We start from the raw sequence: 19,720 nt of genomic DNA, 5'->3' as shown, positions 1-19,720 counted from the left end.
TCTTTCTCTTTTCCAAATCTTCTTATCTCTCTTCTACACCCATATCTTGAAGCTTTAACCTTTTTTCCATAATTCAAATTCCACCGATTCTGCGAAGTTCTCTAGGTTGACTCTGCCGTGGTCACTTCTACCTATGAGCTCTTGTAGTGTTTAAGCTGTGTACTACTTTATGCTTCCTTGTATTTTTCATCTTTTTATGTATTCTGTGAATGTGGATATTCTGTCTTTTTGAGTTGAGCAAGATATTTTACACATCACTATATATAGCATACCCTTAATAAATATCAATTGTAATGGTCATTTGCCCCATCCTAAGTTTTCCTAAAAACAACTCGGCTATCAACATAGTTTATTCTGCTCTGAAACACATGAAACCTCAGCTCAGAAATATTTTAAATTGTCAATAATGACAATTGTCTGAATTTAAAGCAAAAAAATTATAATTATTTTTCTCCAGAATTTTAAAGGCCAAAATACAAGGGAATTAAAAAAATTTTGGGGGGGCCTCATTGAAATATAAAGTATTGAAATGTAAAGTTGAGTGTTAATATTTGACTGAATGCAAAATCCTTTAGAAGATTTATATATATATATATTTTTTGTAAGTTTATTTATTTATTTATTTTTGGCTGCATTGGGTCTTCGTTGCTGTGTGGGGGCTTTTCTCTAGTTGTAGTGAGCAGGGGCTGCTCTTCGCTGCAGTGCGCGGGCTTCTCACTGCGGTGGCTTCTCTTGTTGCAGAGCACAGGCTCTAGGCTTGTGGGCTTCAGTAGTTGTGGTACGTGGGCTCAGTTGTTGTGGCTCGCAGGCTGTAGAGCGCAGGCTCAGTAGTTGTGGCACACGGGCTTAGTTGCTCCGCGGCATGTGGGATCTTCCCAGACGAGGGCTCGAACCCATGTCCCCTGCATTGGCAGGGGGATTCTTAACCACTGCGCCTCCAGGGAAGTCCCTAGAAGATTTATATTTAAAATGCTTTAGTTAAAGGAAAATATTTTCATTTGTTCCTTATGTTAAAGAGTATGTCCTTTGCCAAAACAAAGCTTTATTTTCTTGGGAATCACTCAAAACATTTGGACCTCCTCTGGTTTGTAATCCTGTTAAAATTTCATCCGTGAATTAAAGCCTAATTATACACAGTTGGTGAACTCTACATAGATACAATTCCATGTACAATAGTAGTTTACTCATTAAGTTTACTTATTGGAACATTATGAAATGCTGAAAATATTTTGAATTGGGATTAAGAAATAATTTTCTTCGGGAATTAACTGAGTTTAATTGTCTGTGTATTTTTCTTTAGCCCATATGTTGTAAAGTACTATGGCAGTTACTTTAAGAACACAGACCTCTGGATTGTTATGGAGTACTGTGGAGCTGGCTCTGTCTCGGACATAATTAGATTACGAAACAAAACAGTAAGTATTTTTAAATTGTTTTGCTAATCTCATTTGTAAAGATTCATAGTTTAGAATCTGACTAGGTAGTGTTTTGTTACAAGAAAAATATTAGTGTGAGAAAAGAAAAGGTTTTTCAGTGTAAAGGGATCTAGTATGAGGTGTGAGAATCAGTCAAAGTCACAAATTTGCCATTTGTCATATGGCAAATACAGGAGTCATATGATGGTTTAATTTATTTATTAGGATGATTTTTGGTTAGTCACTGAGAAACTACCATGGCACTCCTCTTCTTCATTTGGAATCAGTGTGCATGTTCTTTATTAACATGAGTTCCGTAAGTTATAGCTAGAATTTTATTTAAAGTTCATAATATTCATGGTATTTCTTTATCTTGTTTTTTGCATTATAACCTATGATTGGTAAACAGTTTAAGTTTTATGTTTCTGAATCTTAAAAATAACTGAAAAACAATTTTTGTCTTATTTTCCCAAATATTGTCAGGGTGTTTGAAAGTAATAGAGCTAGATTATAATTTTTTTTTCCCTGGTAAATTCAGCTTTGTGAAATTTGTTTTTTAATAATAACTTTTTATGGCTCTGTTTTTAACCCTCAGTAAAAGAGCTGTTTACAAAATTATTTAGGCTAGCAATGCACCTAGTTTCCTTGCAAAATTTATGAGGACAAAGTGACCTTTTTAAAATCTGCGAACGACTAAGAATAATAAATCAGTGAAATAATTTGTAATTCCATGAGACAGTATCCCAATTACTATATGTCTTTATTACATGTAGTCAGACATGTTTCAGTAAAATACATTCAGAAAAGTACTTAACTACTTGAGTCAATTCGTGGTTAACCAGAATCATTTTAAAGTTTGATTGGGGAAGTACGTTGTAAGTTTATCCTACTAATTTTTTTTTTTCTGTTAGAGAAAATAAAGTAAATAGGATTTCTTTTAAAGGAAGTGAGATAGAAGTTAAAATAATCCCTGTTTTGACAAAATGGATTAAGTGATTTGTGACATTCCAATTATATATTTTAGAATTTGTATGGTGCTTAACTAACATTTATGTAAATCAGATGACTCCTGAGTGGCAGAACAATGCTTTAATTGAAGATAATTATACTCCAGTTAAGAGAAGTGGTTTAAAACCGTTCCAGGGCTAAACTCAGTGTATTTGGTATTTAAAATTACCAAGTAGGAATATGAAGTAAAACTGAGTGAAATGGAAAATCTGTTTTCTTTATTTAAATGCTAATGTTACCATTTTGAGTACAGAAGAAGAATATGATCCAAGTACTTTATTTCTTGTTGCTAATAAATACAAACCGTGAAGGTATACTGCAGTTCTAAAAGCTAGATATGGGTGGGATCATTATCCTCAGGAATCTCCTTCACCAGTTATCAAAGGAAAGATTTTATCCCATTTGCATTCTTTTTTAGAAGACAGAATCCACCTAACATGTTTGGGGATCACACATTTGGAATAGTCTAATTGTTATTCTCACAGACGGTTCTTGGGCTTGGGGAGGCATGGAAGGGTCTGATTCCCAGATACAAGAAGAACCCAGAGCTGTACGAGATGACTCAGGAGCTGTGGGTATATTATCTCTGGGTGTTGGCTTGATAACAGCTCCTGTTAAATCTCAAGAATATTCTATGCTACTTATGCTACTTTTCCTTCATTTATGCATTATTTAAAAAGAGTACCATTGTTATGAATGTTGGCAGTATACGAGGATATGTATCATCCTCTCTTTTATTTTTTTTTAAACACTGGAGATTGTAAATATTTGATCATTTTATAGGAATGGTCAATGGAGTGATAATGATTGTTTGAATTTCAGAGGCGTGGCTGTTTCTGATTGACTAACTTTCAAAAATGTGACCAGTGAAACAGTTGTCCTTGATCTATTAACACTCACTCCAGTAGTTAATTGTTTTCATGGTCACGAACAATCAATCTTTTTCTAAGAGTATGGGAACTTTTTTTTTTTGGCTTTATATGCTCTTTTGTTTTTTGTTACATGCTTTGTTGTTTCTTTTAATTCTATATACATTTTAAACAGCACAAGGCATTCTTATTATTATTTTATATTGTCAGTGTTTATATTTATACTTTTTATTGCTCTTTACTGTTTTCTGCATTTCTCAGTTGCCTGAACAGTGTTCTTTAGTGTTTCCTTATATATGGGTATGATGGTGTTAAGATCTCTCTCTTTTTTTTTTTTTTGTATGAAAATGTTATCTCACTTCATTTTTGAATGATACATTTGCTGGGTAAAGAATTCTAAGTTGGCAATTTCTTTTAGATTTTTGATTTGTTTTAAGAGGAATGACTCTTAGAAAACCACCTAAGTAACACACTTTTTGTAGAATTATTCTTGTCTTTGAAAGAAATCTCATGGATGAACTGTTCTGGATTTTCAGTTCGATTGCTATCTGTTTTTTGATCGGGTGTTTCTTTGAAAATTAAAGGCACAGGAAAGAAAATCTGACTAAGATTTGTATTTTGGTGTTTTGGTATATGCTTTTGCTTCAACTGCTCCCCCACCTTTGAGTGTTCCCCTAACCCCCAGTCTTTGCCTAGTGAATTTGTATCCATGAAGCACCAGATCAAATATCACCTCCTCTTTGAAACTTTCCCTGTTTTCCCAGGTAGTTTCTTATCTATTTGGTAATTGGTTGATTAATGAATTAGGTAAGTCTTTATTGCATATTCACTCTTACATAAAGAGCACAATAAATTCTAGCTGCCATTATTATTATAATTTTTACTGTTATTATTATCTTACATATTTTGACTGCTAGGTAGACTGAGCATCTTGTCATATGTGTACTGGCTCTTTGATTTCCTTTTTGTGCTTATCCTTTGCCTTTTGTTGTTGTCAGTGGTGGTGGTCTTTTTCTTACCAGTTTGCAGGTTTGCTTGATAGTTTGCTAATAGTTTTGTGAGTACTTCACATTTCATTTTAAAAGTCAAGAAGCCAGTTATCTGATTGTCAGCATAGATATTAAAGAAGGAATTTCAAAATATCTCTTTCAGTGGTTTTATGCCCTCACCTATACTTTTTCTTTGGGAAACGCCTAGGAAAAGATAAAGGCATAGAATTAAGTTTGGGGGTTAACTAGAACTCCCAGTGATTGGAACTGAGCCTGAATAGCAAAGGGTTGGGATTGGATTGTTGGCAGTTGAGCTGATAATGAATGGTAATTGTGGTAATTAATGGTAGTAGTACTAGGGGTAGGATGAAGGTGAAACCCTCCTATATTCCGGTGGGTGATAAAAGTTTCTCTGAGTCTTCTGGTTGCATTTAGAGTAAAAATCACTATTTGGTTAGTATTCATTGAATCTTTCAGTTTATAAGTATTGAAGGATCTATAAGTAAGTATATGTGAGTTAAATTCCTGATTTCTGTGATCAAACCCACAAACACAGCTCATGTCCTGGTATCATGTATCTTTAGTAACTGACTTTTTTTTTTTTTTTTTTCTTTTTTTACAGTATTTAAAACCATCTTTTGAGCTTGGTGAAACCTATGTGTAGATAACCTTACTGTGGTATCCTGTACTTGGAAATCACATTTAATTATTAGTTAGCTTTTAGTCTTTAGGAGAAGAGTAATTGCAGTTGCTTTCCCCTACTATAAGCCACTCAAGGGCAGAAATTTTTATATATTCATCTTGGAAATATTACAAGTGCCTGGAATAGCTACTGGCATCTAGCAACCTTTGATAAATGTTTGTTGAACTGAAACAGGATCAATTCCTTGGCTGCTTATTCTGTGAATATAAACAATCTTACTCATCTATTCAGTGTTATATTTTTGTGGATAAATTGTAATTTGCATGGCTACTACTATTTAGTATTAATGTTGTGGGTTATTGAACAGATATGATCATATACCAAAGAAAGGCCATAGAAAGTGTGCTTGAAGGTTTCCTTGTGAGGACATATTTTAAAAACCAATATATTTTATGTTAAATGCCATTTAACTTCTGAACACTTATGCATTTCAAGTATATACTGCAAAGTAAAAATAGACAACTCTATGAAATTGAAGCTTTTTAAAGATAGATTATATTTTTGATTACAGGCTTTCAAAATGATCTTTACATAATTCTTAAGCTGTGCCTTGACATATGGAAGAAATAGAATCCATGTCTTAGACGTTTATTGTGTATTTGGAAATGTTCTAAGAAAACGCCTAAGGTTTGTCTCTCCCACTTTGGCCCATTTTTTGATTTGACCACTTATTTTAATTCAGCCTAGCACTGTGGATTTTAGTTTTGGCTCTTCCACAAACTAGTTTTATAATCTGGTGACTTCAGCTTCCTCATCTGTTAAATAATAAGTAACATTTGTACAGTGCTTTACATTTTACTTGGCAGTTTTATTTACATTTTGGTTGAACGGAAAGGTTCAAAACACATTTATTGATCTGGGCCTGGTGCTCTTCATTTGAGGTACAAATAACGCTAATAAATGTTGCTGTTGTTGCATTGTTCGCAGGCCAGTTGAGGTAATACATACGTACAAAGCTAAATTTGATTCTATAAAGAGTTAGAGTTCTTTAGGGGCAGTAAAGGAGAAGCACTTAGCCTAACATGGAAGTTCAGTGAAAGCTTCATAGGAGAGAGAACCCTTTAGCATGATCTTGGAAGAGGAGGAGTCATCTGTCATTAGAATCAGGCTCCACAAGAGCATGGTTTTGTCTTCTTTGTTCACTGTTCCATCTCTGCTCCTTGGTCAGTGCCTGACATGCAGAATGCTGGGTAAATATTTGTTGTATGCATGAATGAATGAATGAATGAATGACTCAGAGAAGAGAGGGCAAAGGACATCTTGGGAGAGAAAACAATGATATGCTAAAATTATATTTCCGTCTTTAAAAGTCCAGTGTCATACTCCTAGATCACCTGAAAGAAAATGTTCCCAGTATCTGGTTTAAATGGATTTACTTTTCTCACACTTAACTGCTCAAAATCATTGTCATATATTAGTTTGATGGATCTATGTTAGGATCATGATCTTAGCACCATAATTTTTTGTTTTTCCTGGAGTTTTTCCTTTGTTTTTTTCATGTTGAAAGAAGCAGCATGTGCCATCTTTATCACTTCACTAATGTCTTCTAGCTTCTTACTCATTTTATCTATTTCCTGGAATTTATGTGATTCTTCTTTGAGAAGACATTCTTTGGAGCTTCCTGATTTCTTGTTCTAATGTGGACTCATTGCTTTTTAGGTCTGCTGTAGAGCTGCGTCCTTGGAATTTCTTTTCACTGGACTCCTGGGTTAGTGCCACCATTTTCTTGTATATTTCCTATTTCCTTGGTTTTTCACTCTTGTTTCATAGTCTTCCTAAACTGTCTTCTTCAAGGTGTAAGAGTTAAGAGGTCAACTATTTGAATCCTTGCATATCTGAAAAAGCCTTTATTTTGTTTTCATACCTGGTTGATAGTAGCCTATGTAGAATTTTACATTGAAAGTAAGTTTCTCTCAGAGCTGTGGTAGCTTCCCTCCATTTTCTTCTAGCAGCCAGTGTTGCTAATGTTATACATAGCTAATGCCTGTCAAAGTCTTATTTATTTGTAGGTCTCCCCTGCCCCAGAACTTCTTAGACTTTTTTCTGTATTCTCGTGTTTCTGATGTTGCATAAGGAACAAGACATTTCACAAGGATGTGCCTGAGTGTGAGTCCTTTTTATTAGTTATGCTCAGCACTCAGTAGTTCCTTTCAAATAAACACTTGTGTCTTTCTTCAGCTTTGGAAAAATTTCTTCAGTAGTTTCCCCCTCTATTGTACTCATTGGATGGTGAAATCTCCTGAATTTTATTCTTTTTTTCCCTCCTAGATTTTCTGTCTCCTTTTTGGCGGTGGGGTAGGGGGTGAGGTTTTTTCTACTTTATTTTCTGACTCTTCTAACTGAACTTTTTATTTCAGCAGTTATATTTTAATTTACAAGAACTCTTATGTTTTTGATTATTCCTTTTTCATAACATCTTGATGCTTGAGGCATGGATGCAAAATCTTTTCTAATCACTCTAAGAAAAATAAGTTTTGAAAAAATTATTTTCTGTTTTCTGAATCATCTTTATTTCCACTGGGGTTATTGTTTCAGTTGCTTGATTCTGGTGTTGCCCATGGCAGGCTGACCACCAGAAAGCCTGACTAGCTCTCATCAGAAGCATTGGGACAATGCTTTTTGCCTGGCAGGTATAATGTTAGGATGAACTGGCTGGGAGCTGGCTTTAGGGGCAAGTGCCCACAGAGGTGGTTCGTTCAGTTTGTTAGCCATTCCCCTCCCCTGCCTTTTTTGGGGCCTGGGGATAAATGCCAGAATGCATGTAATCTGTATGTATAGAGTAGGGATGAGGAGCCAAGTCTTGTTCTGTTTTCTTCTTTTCAGCTTCCATGGGAAAGCTAACCTACCTTTTCCATTCCCCTTCTCGCTCCTGCCCTCCCTACACAGTGATTCTAACTTGGAGCCCCTTTGGTGTTTACTTGGTAGTCACTCCTTGTGTCGCAGACCCCTTCTTTGCCGGCTCTTGCCTGTGACTCTTCATAGAAATACCTCCAAATTTATTATACTCTCCTGTGCTGATTCTTTTTTTTTAAATTAATTTATTTTAATTTTTATTTATTTTTGGCTGCATTGGGTCTTTGTTGCTGTGCGTGGGCTTTCTCTAGTTGCGGTGAGTGGGGGCTACTCTTTGTTGTGGCGCGTGGGCTTCTCATTGCGGTGGCTTCTCTTGTTGCAGGGCATGGTCTCTAGGCACGCGGGCTTCAGTAGTTGTGGCACACGGGCTCAGTAGTTGTGACTTGCAGGCTCTAGAGCACAGGCTCAGTAGTTGTGGCACACGGGCTCAGTAGTTGTGGCTCGCAGGCTCTAGAGCGCAGGCTCAGTAGTTGTGGCACACGGGCTTAGTTGCTCCTCTGCATGTGGGATCTTTCTGGACCAGGGCTCGAACCCATGTCCCCTGCATTGGCAGGCAGATTCTTAACCACTGCGCCACCAGGGAAGCCCTGATTCTTTTATTAGTTTATTTATTAAAAATTTTTTTTCTATCAGTTTAGTGGGATTTTAGAGGGGGGAAAGACAGAGAATTAAACAAATTAACTACAAATTCAGGTTGGTTTTTGAACCTGAATCAATGATATCTCCTCTTTCCTGTCCCATCTACCTCCCTATACATACTTTTATACTCTTAGGTGTCTAAATTAGTACAGCTACTTTGAGGAGTACAGTTTGATAATCTATTGTAAAGTTGAATGTATAAGCACCCTAGGATCTATCCAATGATTCTCCTCTTCCATCTGTACCTTACAGAAGCCCTAGCACAATTGGTTAGTGAGAAATGTTCCAGAGTGTTGTCACAACAGAAAATTAGGAGCAAACTTAAATGTTGATGAGCACTAGACCCGGGACTAGAGAATTGCTACTGTTCTTTGAGTCTCCATAGTTTTGTAGCTCTTTGGTGAAGGCAGACTCTGAGAATAGCATTCTGGTTGAAACCTTTCAGGGTACCCAGCTGTGCAGGTGGAAACGACATTAAAATACCAGCTTAAAGTTTGTGTCTTAAAACACAATAAATGTCCAGTTTGTTATATACGAGAAATTTTTTATTGTCTGCTTTTCCCGGGCTGAAATATTGATATGTTCTGTGATTGGGTGGGGAGCAGGGGAGGGGGCATTGAGGGCATACAAAATAATGGAGAGGAAGTTCCAGACTGAAGAGAGCAGTTCCTAAGTTATGTGTATGTATTTTCCTGAAGGCTTGTGGTGGACTTGTTATTTTATAATGGAAATAATGGGGAAAGTCAGGTTTATTCAGGTATCACTTTAGAACTGTGAAGGACACATTGAGACCATTCTTGGTAAATTCTTACCGGTTGTTAGTTTTTTTTTGTTAGTTTTATAGCAGTGATTCTCAACTCCAGTGACAGACGTTTGGTAGATATTGTAATAGCTATTGCTATAGTACTGGTATGTGCCAAGCACATTATATAGATTATTGCATTTAATCCTCGTGTAAGGACTGAACAACCATGTGAGGTAAGAACAATTATTGACCCATTTTCCAGATGAGAAACTGAGTCATAGAGTGGTAAAGTAGATTAGAGGGAAAGAAAGGGTTGAAATTATAGCGGACTGCTAGAATTGAACTGTAGAAGTTAAAAGCATAGAGTCTGGAGCCCAGAATGTCTTGAATTCTGGCTCTGCTACGTACTAGTTGTGTGAACTTGGGCAAGTTTCTTAACTTTTCTGTGACTCGTTTTCTTCATTTGCTAAATGGGATAAGAAGACTACCCTACTTCCTTGAGTTGTTCTGAAGATTGTACATATGTAAAGTGCTAGGAACAGCACCTGGTACGAAAGAAGTCCTATATGTATTTGCATTGTTATTGTCATCATCGTCCTATCTTCTCACTTACATAGATGGGAGTGTCTTTGCATTGTGTACATTATCAGATAATGTGTTTGGGTGGAATAATACAGAGGACTATGGAACCAAGGACAGAATCCTAGCATTCACCATTGGTACCTTGAATTGTCATTGTTAATGAGGGAGGTATGTAAGCTCCGTGAGATAGAGCTTACATTTTTAGGTACAGTGAGAGTTTCTTTAATAGAATCAGGCAGTGGCTATTCAGAATATACTAGGATATTTTATTTTAGTGCCCTTAGAATTAATGCCTTGTACATAATAGTCTTTTTGGTAAATGTTTGATTTGTTGTATTTTAAAAATATATATTCTGCCTTGATGTTAATTATGTACTACTTCAGACAGGTTTTTTTTTCCCTTAGTGAATCTTAAATCTTACTGATTTAAGATTTATTTGGAGCTTCAAAGTTTGATATTATTTTATCGTTAATAATAGACATCTTTTTGATATGTGTGGATTTCTATTCCATAAAGTGCTTTTTAGGGTTTATATTTGCCTCTGTGTTATTGGACTAATTCATGTTTGACTTTCCTAATCACCTTGTTGCATGTTCCCTCTTTGTGTAATAGATACTAGTTCATATGGGCTTTATAACTCCATATATATTGAGTGCTTTTCTGTTGTCTTCTGATCTCTTTTTCAGGAATCTTTTCATGTGGGAAAGGATTTTAAAATGTCTGCCCACTGACCATTTTCACAGTAGAGTATCAGTTCTCTTTCTCTTCAGATCAAGGGATTATAAGCAGCTTGTGTATATGTATATTTACATATGGTGTAAGTAGTGAAAGCTTTCATTTTGAATCACTAGTTGTCGGACTTTGTGATAGATTATTAATTTTTTTTTTTTTTGCCAGACATCTGCAATCCAGATTTCATGAAAGAAAACCCTTCTCTGCCCTTTTGTATATAATAATGGCTAAAATATTCTAGTTATGTTTTCTAATGTATGTACTTTGTGTTGAGCAGATTTTTGTTTTTCTAGAAGAGTCCCATAAATTTTGTATTGTTTAAAACCTTGACTATTTTATATCCTCAACCTTCCAGTTTTTGGGTGGGATGAGATAGAGTGGTGAGGGGTGGAAGGGAGTTACTGAGTTGCTCTGTTGTTTTTTCCAGTGTTTTCCTCATGTTGAATACCTAAGGGCCCCATTAAATGTATGTATTGTTTTTCCCAAGAAAGAAGGAGTAAGAGGGAGAGAAATTTTGATTGTAAAGCAGTTGGAGTCTGAAGCTTGATGGATGTTCAGATAAAGCCTTGCATGTAAGCTTAAGTATTACTTTTGAGATTTAGGTATTTCAGAAATTGCTACTTAACTCCTCAAGTTTCTCTAAACCATTGATTTTTAGCAAGGGGGTTTGGTCACCATTGTGTGTTGATTGTATCATGTATGTCATAAAAACTAATGAACGCTGAAACATTTCAGGAGTTTTGTAAAATTAGATATCTAAATGCAGTTTTAATATAATGGAGTAAACATTTATTGGCCGGGGCAGGTGGTACTAGGAAAAAGAAGGCAAAAAGAAGACTTTAAAAAAGCATTCATGTTCCTTTTAAAAGACATGTTTATTCTGCTTTTCCCACCCCTTATTATTGTAACCCTTTTGTTTGGGGGCAGAAAATATAAATCAGCTTCAGAGATCTCATGCTGTTAAATATTTGGAATAACCTCTAGCAGTTCTAGAGTAGGTCACCAGTTTGTGCTTTATACAGACCTCTTTTCCAGGAACCTCCCTGCTTTTTGGTATCTACTTGAAATTTACTACATCAGTTTCAACTCTTGGTTATAAATTACAGAAAGCTCATCCTAAACTGGCTTGAGCCAAGAAGGGAATTTATTTGCTCACATAACAAAAAATCTTTGCAGAGCTAGTTTCATGCATGGTTTGATTTAAGGTGAAAGGAATTACTTGGATTCGTCTCTTTGTCCTGATACTTCTGTATTGACTCTACTCTCAGGCTCTTGCCTTATGGTGACAGGATGGCTGCTAGCAGCTACCTGGATTATACCTTTCTAGTTGAAACCCAGCAGTGTTGTACCTCACTGCTTCTGAATGGGTCATGTACCTTTTTCTGTGGCCATTGGAATGTGATGCGGTAACTGGAATAGCTCTAGGACATGTGTCTAACCTGGAGCTAGGATGGAGCTGACTGCTAGAATTCATGGCCTGAGGATGGGGAAGTAGTGATTCCCTAAAGGGAAATGAGGGTATGTTAGCAGGAGAAGGGTGAATGGGTGTTAGAATGGCCCAAAATAACAGATATTTCTATGTATTTACCAAACCTAAAATCAAAACAAGATATATCAAGAATAAAACACACGCATGCGCGTGCACACAAAACCCTCTAAAATAACTCCCAAAATGAATGTTCAGTGTTAGAAGAGGTATCTGTTGACAGTGGCAGTTAAAACTGTGGGGTCCTCAACCTTTTCTCCCTTTTGTCACAGTGAGGTACAGTAAGGGCTGTATCTCAAGGACCCTGCTCCTCTGTGTCAGCAGTAAGTGTTTGCTGTAAGAATTCTGGAAAGTCTGCTTTTCAGGATTACAGATCCATGGTTTCGTTTAGACCATGGTGGCCTAACCCTGTTTTTAGTTGTGGTGTCCATGGCCCCTTCTCTTATAAGAATTTTCTCAACCTGAACAGGTACTGCTGTTCAGTACTATACTAGAATCTTAGGAGAGTGAGTCCTTTTGTGTGGAAAGTAATTCTTGCTCCTTATTTGGTGTCTCCCATACAGTGAGATTCAGTTCTAAGTGTATTTCAATGCCTCTTAAAGTTCCAAGCCACAGCATTAACATGACCATGCACTGTAGGATTAGACCCATAGAATTTTTCATAGCAATCATGTGCCCCATCTTAATCTCTGATTAAATACATCATACGCATCACGCTCCATTACATCTTTTCTAAATCTTTTGATTGGATTATAAACACTTTTCTTTATGATCTTTCCACATTGCAAAATAGTCCCTCCAATAGACTTTCTCTTCTACCTTAACTAAGTAAATTAAACTTACAAAAGTATTTCCTTGGCTTCCCCTATTGGTAAGCTGCCCAGTCTTCACCTTAGTTGCTATATTTCTTGGCATTTCTCCCAGTTCTATTTCCCTTTCATAAGTCAGGCCCACCTTCATGCACTTTATTTTTATATTGTACATTCCTCTCCTGGCAGACTGCCCGTCACTGCCAGATCTACGATGAGCCCTCCCTCCCTGTCATAAGCCTGACCCTTAGTGCGCTGTGACAGTGGTTATTTGGAATGATGTGGTTTAGTGGAAGGACTCCTGGATGTGGAATCAGAAAACCAAACATCAGTTCCTGGGTTGTTATGTGTTAGCTCTGTGACCCTGGGTACATTGTGTAACTCCTTTAAACTTCAGATGCCTAATCCTAAAATGGACCTAATATCATATTACTTGCCTTATCTACCTCAGTGTTTTCTTGTGAGGAGCAAAGATGATGAGTGTCAGAGCATTTTGTAACCTATAAAGTTCTATACAAATGTAAATTGTATTTTATTACTATTAAGGCAAAAACTTAAAAAGATGGTATTTAGTTTTTAATTATTAGTGATTTAAGAATTTTATGATATTTGTTGAAATAGTGGATATTCTCTAGTATTAGAAAAACATATTAAAAGATTGTTGTCTTATAAGGTGAAATATTATTTAATCTTAGGAAGTCAAGAAATGTATGTAAGTTAATTTTCCAGAAAATGGAAATTCAGCTCCTTAGGTAGCAAATCTCTAATTTTAACAGTTTTAGATGGAGACCTTTTAAAATAGTATTGCATAATTCTTTAAATTTTAGAATGTGTAAACTCCTCCCATTTTAATTATATAAATTAAGGGAAAAAAATAATATGAGCATATTGTAAAAATTCCAAATAGTACAGAAGAGGAACTTAGCGTCTCCTTACTCACCCCTTAGTTTTACTTCCTGGAGGAGATGTCAGTTAACAGTTTCTTGTGGCTTCTTTCGGCACATATGTATGCATATTTTGTTTTAAACAAGGGATTTATACTGCATATGTGCTGTTCTATACCTTGCCTTTTTTTTTTTTTTTAAACTTCTCATGTATCTCAGAGGTCTTCCCATACCAGTACATATAGGTCTGTGTGTATATAACAGAATGTATTTTTTTCAGTACTTTGGATAAAATGAGTTCCAACTCACCAATTTTTGTTGTTGTTGTAATCAAAGCTGCAGGAAACTTTTGTAGGTATGTATTGGTATACCTGTGTTGTGATGGCCATTGGATACCTGAAAAATGGAATTACTGGGTTAGAGGGCATGTTCATTTTTAATGACAATTCCTTTCTCTTTTTTGGTTTTTTTTTTGGTTGAGAGGGTGCTACCTAAGCCCTATGTTATTTTTTAGTGCTTAGGCAGTTTCAGTTTGAATTATGAAAGAAAGAATTTTGGATTTTGCTTTCAGTGCCTTCCTGCTTAACTGCATGCTTTGACATCTCTTCATCTCAAAATTAGAAATTTTGACTAAAAAATCCATTGGGATTTTAAGCAAGTTTACATACCTATTAGCTACTACTGCAGTTGCTGCTGCTGCTACTACTACTACTGCTGTAAATGATTTTATTATTACATTCTCCACACTAGCTTACCTACTTTTGGTCTTTGGCTGAGAGTCTACTGTCACGGTTTCCTTCTTAAAAGTTGAGGTACAATCATACCATCTTTCCATTTAAAAATGTGTAGGCACATAAAGCAGAACTGACCCTAACCTACCTTTGCATTCTTCACTGTTTTCCTATACATGTTACAGTCAGACACAAAGAACTGGTACTGGATTTCATTTATTTTTGTGCCCATTCCCTTTACACATACCTAGTATTTCATTCCCTCTTTTGTCTCCTGACAAACTTTGTTCATTCTTCAAGAGTCAGCTCAAAAGTCACCTCCTCTGTGAAGACTTCCTTGGATGGGGAGAGTGGTGTGGTGAGATTGTCAAGGCTGCAAGAACTGTATCGTTCAAGGCCTTGAGGGTTAAAGTATATGGTTTGGATTTTATTTTAAGAGTACTGGTTCTGATGTATAATCACCTTAGAAACTGCTGTCCTGGAGTGCTCCTATACCTAATCTTGTTGTAGAAGGCATTTTTTAATATTGTAATTATTTGTTCCTGTTCCCTTCCTTCCGCATTAAATTACAAGCACCACGAAGGCAAGGACAGTGTAACAGGCTCTCAGTAAATTTTGCTGGTGCCTACTGTCTGTTGTTGTGTTTGGATATTAAATGAAATGATACCTGTGATGTGGCTGGTATAGTAAAAACTCAGTAAGTGTGAGTTGTTGATATTATCATTACCATCACTGCACAGATAAATCCTTACTTGGGGAATAAAGGGTGATTTCTTGAAAGAGGTAAGATTTGATCCAGGCCTTAAAAGACCATGTAGGGATTACACTGGTGAGTTTTGCTCACATGGTTTTCAAAACTTTATGAAAAGTCACTGTGCAAGTTAAAACTTAAAATTTGATAATAAAGTTTCTATAGTTATCTGTCTGTCTATGGCACTTGAAAAGGGGAACTATGTCTCATTTTTTGGTTTGTTTCCTTAATAGATAGTAAGTACTAAATATAGAATTAATGTATTATTTTATATACATAAATAATTATGTCAAACAGGCAGGATTTAGCTAAGATCGTCGAAGATTCATTTTTAGAAAGTTAAAATTCTTAATTTTGTATGAACTTACAAAGCCTCCCTTGAATTTGTTTTTACTAAAGTAAAAACATTAAGTCAGTACGTGTATTTTAAAACAGCTTGTGCATGTGCTCTTGAGACTCCTTGGTGGGTGCATTTTTATCAAAACCATATACACAGTGACATATTAAATGTATCATATTATTGTACTAATCATAAGACTCTAGAAACAAAAGTAACCAGAGGACTAAAGCCTATCAAAACCATCTTTTTGTTTTTGTACAATGGGATTCTTTTTAAATTTGCCAATGAATTCATACCAGTATTGAAACCAGATGTAGACTTCCGTCTTTTAATGTATTAGCTCAGCTATAAAGTCTTATTTCCATCTCTGATTACTGAATATTTCATTCATGGTGTAGTATCTCTCTCCCGTCCTCCTTTTTCTTTTTTTTTAAAAAATAAACTCTAAAATACGATTCAAATGATTTAAAAATGACATTGCTCCATTTGTATAGTGACAAATAAAATTAAATCTGTATCGTATTGACGATAACCTAATAAAATCCACAAATGAAGTACTCTGTTGATGAAGTTTTTCATTGCAATGGATTCTTGACAGATATTACTAAAAGAAGTGTTAGCTGTGGTTTGAGAATGGATCTAAGCATTTTCCATCTTAGAACTAAAATCTTGTGTTACCTCTTTCTGTATAAAGCAGATCCTCTCTTTTGTGTTTTTCTTTTCTCCCTAAATATTTCCAATATAAAACTCACGATTTTGAAATCTATCTGATGAAAAGTCATAATTATAGAAATAAAAAAGATACTACTTAAAATTTTTATAGTAATGGGAAGAAGTAGTTCTCTCTGTTGCCAAAAAGAAATCTATTTGGTAACTGGTTGTGTTTGTATGCAAATGAAATTTGTTAAAAACATTTAAAGATTGTTTGAAAACAAAACTCTGTTTAGGAAAATGACTGTCAACTAACTCCCTTCCCCCTCCACCCCAAATAGTCCGTATGTGTCCAAAGGATACGAAATAAACATCTAGATCAAGGCCTACATCTAGGAAGGCCTGCACTCCTTCCTTTCCTAGTCTCCATTAGTGACACAAAATACGTGTAGAATGGTTTAAATGTTGATATAGATATTGTTCTTTTCCAAAGTTCATTTGCTACCATTGATATTTAAAAGAGACCAAGTAAACATTTTTTGCTCCAAATTTGCTAAGATTTACCTGCATTTTGACACTTACAAGGCTGAAATTTGGCCCATTACTTTCTTTTTCTTTCTCCAAACTCCATTTCTTATAGAAGCCAATTTAATAAGATTCAGTGCACTTTCTTTTTAAATTTATGTACAGAAAACTTCACATTTTGGGGTGTACAGTCCTAAGACTTTTGACAAGTGTATAAAGTCTTGTGAGTACCACCGAAATCAAGATATAGAACAGACAGCCCCATACCCCCCAACACCCAGTTCTGCTGTGTGTTTATAGTCACCCCTCTCTCCACACTTAATCTCTGGCCACCACTGATCTGCTTTTTGTTCCTATAGTCTTTTTTTTAAAACATCTTTATTGGAGTGTAATTGCTTTACAATGCTATGTTAGTTTCTGCTGTATAACAAAGTGAATCAGCTGTACATATACATATATCCCCATATCCCCTCCCTCTGCATCTCCCTCCCACCCTCCAGGTGGACACAAAGCACCAAGATGATCTCCCTGTGCTATGAGGCTGCTTCCCACTAGCTATCTGTTTTACATTTGGTAGTGTATATATGTCCATGCCACTCTCTCACTTCGTCCCAGCTTACCCTTCCCCCTCCCCATGTCCTCAAGTCCATTCTCTATGTCTGTGTCTTTATTCCTGTCCTGCCCCTAGGTTCTTCAGAACCATATATATATATATTTTTTTTAGCTTCCAAATATATATGTTAGCATACGGTATTTGTTTTTCTCTTTCTGACTTACTCCACTCTGTATGAAAGACTCTTAAGTCCATCCACCTCACTACAGATAACTCAATTTTGTTTCTTTTTGTGGCTGAGTAATATTCCATTGTATATCTGTGCCACATCTTTATCCATTCATCTGTCAATGGCCACTTAGGTTGGTTCCATGTGGCTATTGTAAATAGAGCTTCAATGAGCACTATGGTACATGACTCTTTGAATTATGGTTTTCTCATGGTATATGCCCAGTAGTGGGATTGCTGGGTTGTATGGTAGTTCTATTTTTAGTTTTTTAAGGAATCTCCATACTGTTCTCCATAGTGGCTGTATCAATTTACATTCCCACCAGCAGTGCAAGAGGGTTCCCTTTTCTCCACACCGTCTCCAGCATTTATTTTTTGTAGATTTTCTGATGATGGCCATTCTGACTGGTGTGAGGTGATACCTCATTGTAGTTTTGATTTGCATTTCTCTAATGATTAGTGATGGTGAGCATCCATTCATGTGTTTGTTTGACCCATCACTTTTTACCATTTTTCTCATCTTAGTGGAAGGAAGGAAAATGGGCCTCACTTGATATCTTAGTGCTACTTCATAACTATCATACTTCTATTTTTCAGTTAATTATTTGAGTTACTCTACTGATGGTCTTTCCTTTCTCTGGATGGGGAACTACTTTTCTTATTCAAAGCCTAATTTTAATGCCAGTTCCTCTTTCCTTCCCTAATTAATCGCTCTCTACTGTGGTTCCATTTCACTTTGAAAGTGCTTTTTATAGTAGTTTATAAGTTTGTCTTTCATGCTAGGTTGGAACTCCATGAGGTTAAGTTAGAAACGTTTTAAATTCAACATAGAGCAGGTGCTTAACAAATGTTTTTTCAGAGAATGAATATTTTCTAGGGCTTTTTGGAAAATATACTTTCTTAGAACACTGTTACACATGGCTTATACTCTTATACATGCCACACATGTTATTCTCAGCAACATTGTGACCCGTATGGGATAATTTTATAACTGATAGTTCATTATTTTAATTTCCTTTTCTTTGATAATTAGTGCAGTTTAATATTTTTCATGTACGTTAACTAGCCCTATTATAAGTTTTGTGAATTGCGTATTCATTTCCTTGCCTATTTATTTATTGAGATTTTATTGTTTTTCTTGTGAGCTCTTTATGTTCTAAATAATTCTGTATACTAAGTATCTTACTGTGTTTGCTGTGAATATTTTTCTGTTTTCTAAGCTTATAGTTTTTATGTAGACAAAGCTAATAAATTCTCATAATTCTTTGCTTTTTTTTTTTTTCTTTTTTGCGGTACGCGGGCCTCTCACTGTTGTGGCCTCTCCCGTTGTGGAGCACAGGCTCCGGATGCGCAGGCCCAGCAGCCATGGCTCACGGGCCCAGCCACTCCGTGGCATGTGGGATTCTCCCAGACCGGGGCACAAACCCATGTCCCCTGCATCGGCAGGCGGACTCTCAACCACTGCGCCACCAGGGAAGCCCTTCTTTGCTTTTTTTGATTAGAAACTCTTCTTGCCTACTGATTTGATACTTACTTTGATTTTTGTTTACTTTTATTTAACTGTTTTTAAAATGCTTAAATAATTCATCTATGTGTTCTTTTTGGCGGGATTAAGCATCTGTTTTCAATAAAATACTCAGAAAGCTACTTCTGATGTCTTCAGTTTAGGTTACTTTTCAGGCTAGGTGAGTCTGCTTACTTGCTGAGTTCATTTACAGGTATACTTGTTTTGTTTGGCTGGCACACCATTTAAAATAATTTAGATTTGAATGCTAAGATGCAGTAGGCATTCTGCCTGATACACAGGGCTGCTATTCAGTTTTACTGTTTGTTTCTGGTTGGTATCTATTCTTACTGTTGTTAACCACTGTAGCTGTTCTGACTGGTTGGCTTTATGGCTCATGACTGTTCTGATTACACATTGCTTTTACTCTTTGTCAAATACGTATTTTGAATATCACCTTTGGAACAAGCCTTGCAACTCCCTATTTTCTTATATTGAGACTAGTTCATATATTCATGTTTGTGACATCTGGCAGTGATGTGATAGTCTATAGAGTATAGACTATCCCACTACTATAGAGTCAGAAGACACGTGGGCTTGCCCCTTAAATAGCTGTGTTTGACAGACCACTCAATTTCTCTGAATTTGTTTCCTTATCTATAGAAAGGGACGATAAAGTGTTTCTGTTTATTTAATTGTGCGAAATGCACATAAAATACTCT

At 35.9% G+C, this 19,720-nt stretch overlaps 1 protein-coding gene across 1 annotated transcript in view; it reads left to right on the top strand.

Annotated features, from left to right (window-relative positions):
- STK3 (serine/threonine kinase 3) overlaps positions 1-19,720 on the top strand; it is a gene marked incomplete at both ends in the record, with an annotated part of 298,497 nt that overhangs the window by 59,054 nt on the left and 219,723 nt on the right. The window contains 1 exon segment of the mRNA XM_079722153.1: positions 1,301-1,415. Coding sequence (XP_079578279.1) covers positions 1,301-1,415 — 115 coding nt within the window.

Source organism: Hyperoodon ampullatus, assembly GCF_949752795.1.
Source record: "Hyperoodon ampullatus genome assembly, chromosome: 17".
NCBI classification, from domain to species: Eukaryota; Metazoa; Chordata; class Mammalia; order Artiodactyla; family Ziphiidae; genus Hyperoodon; species Hyperoodon ampullatus.
This window is presented reverse-complemented; position numbering and strand designations above follow the sequence as displayed.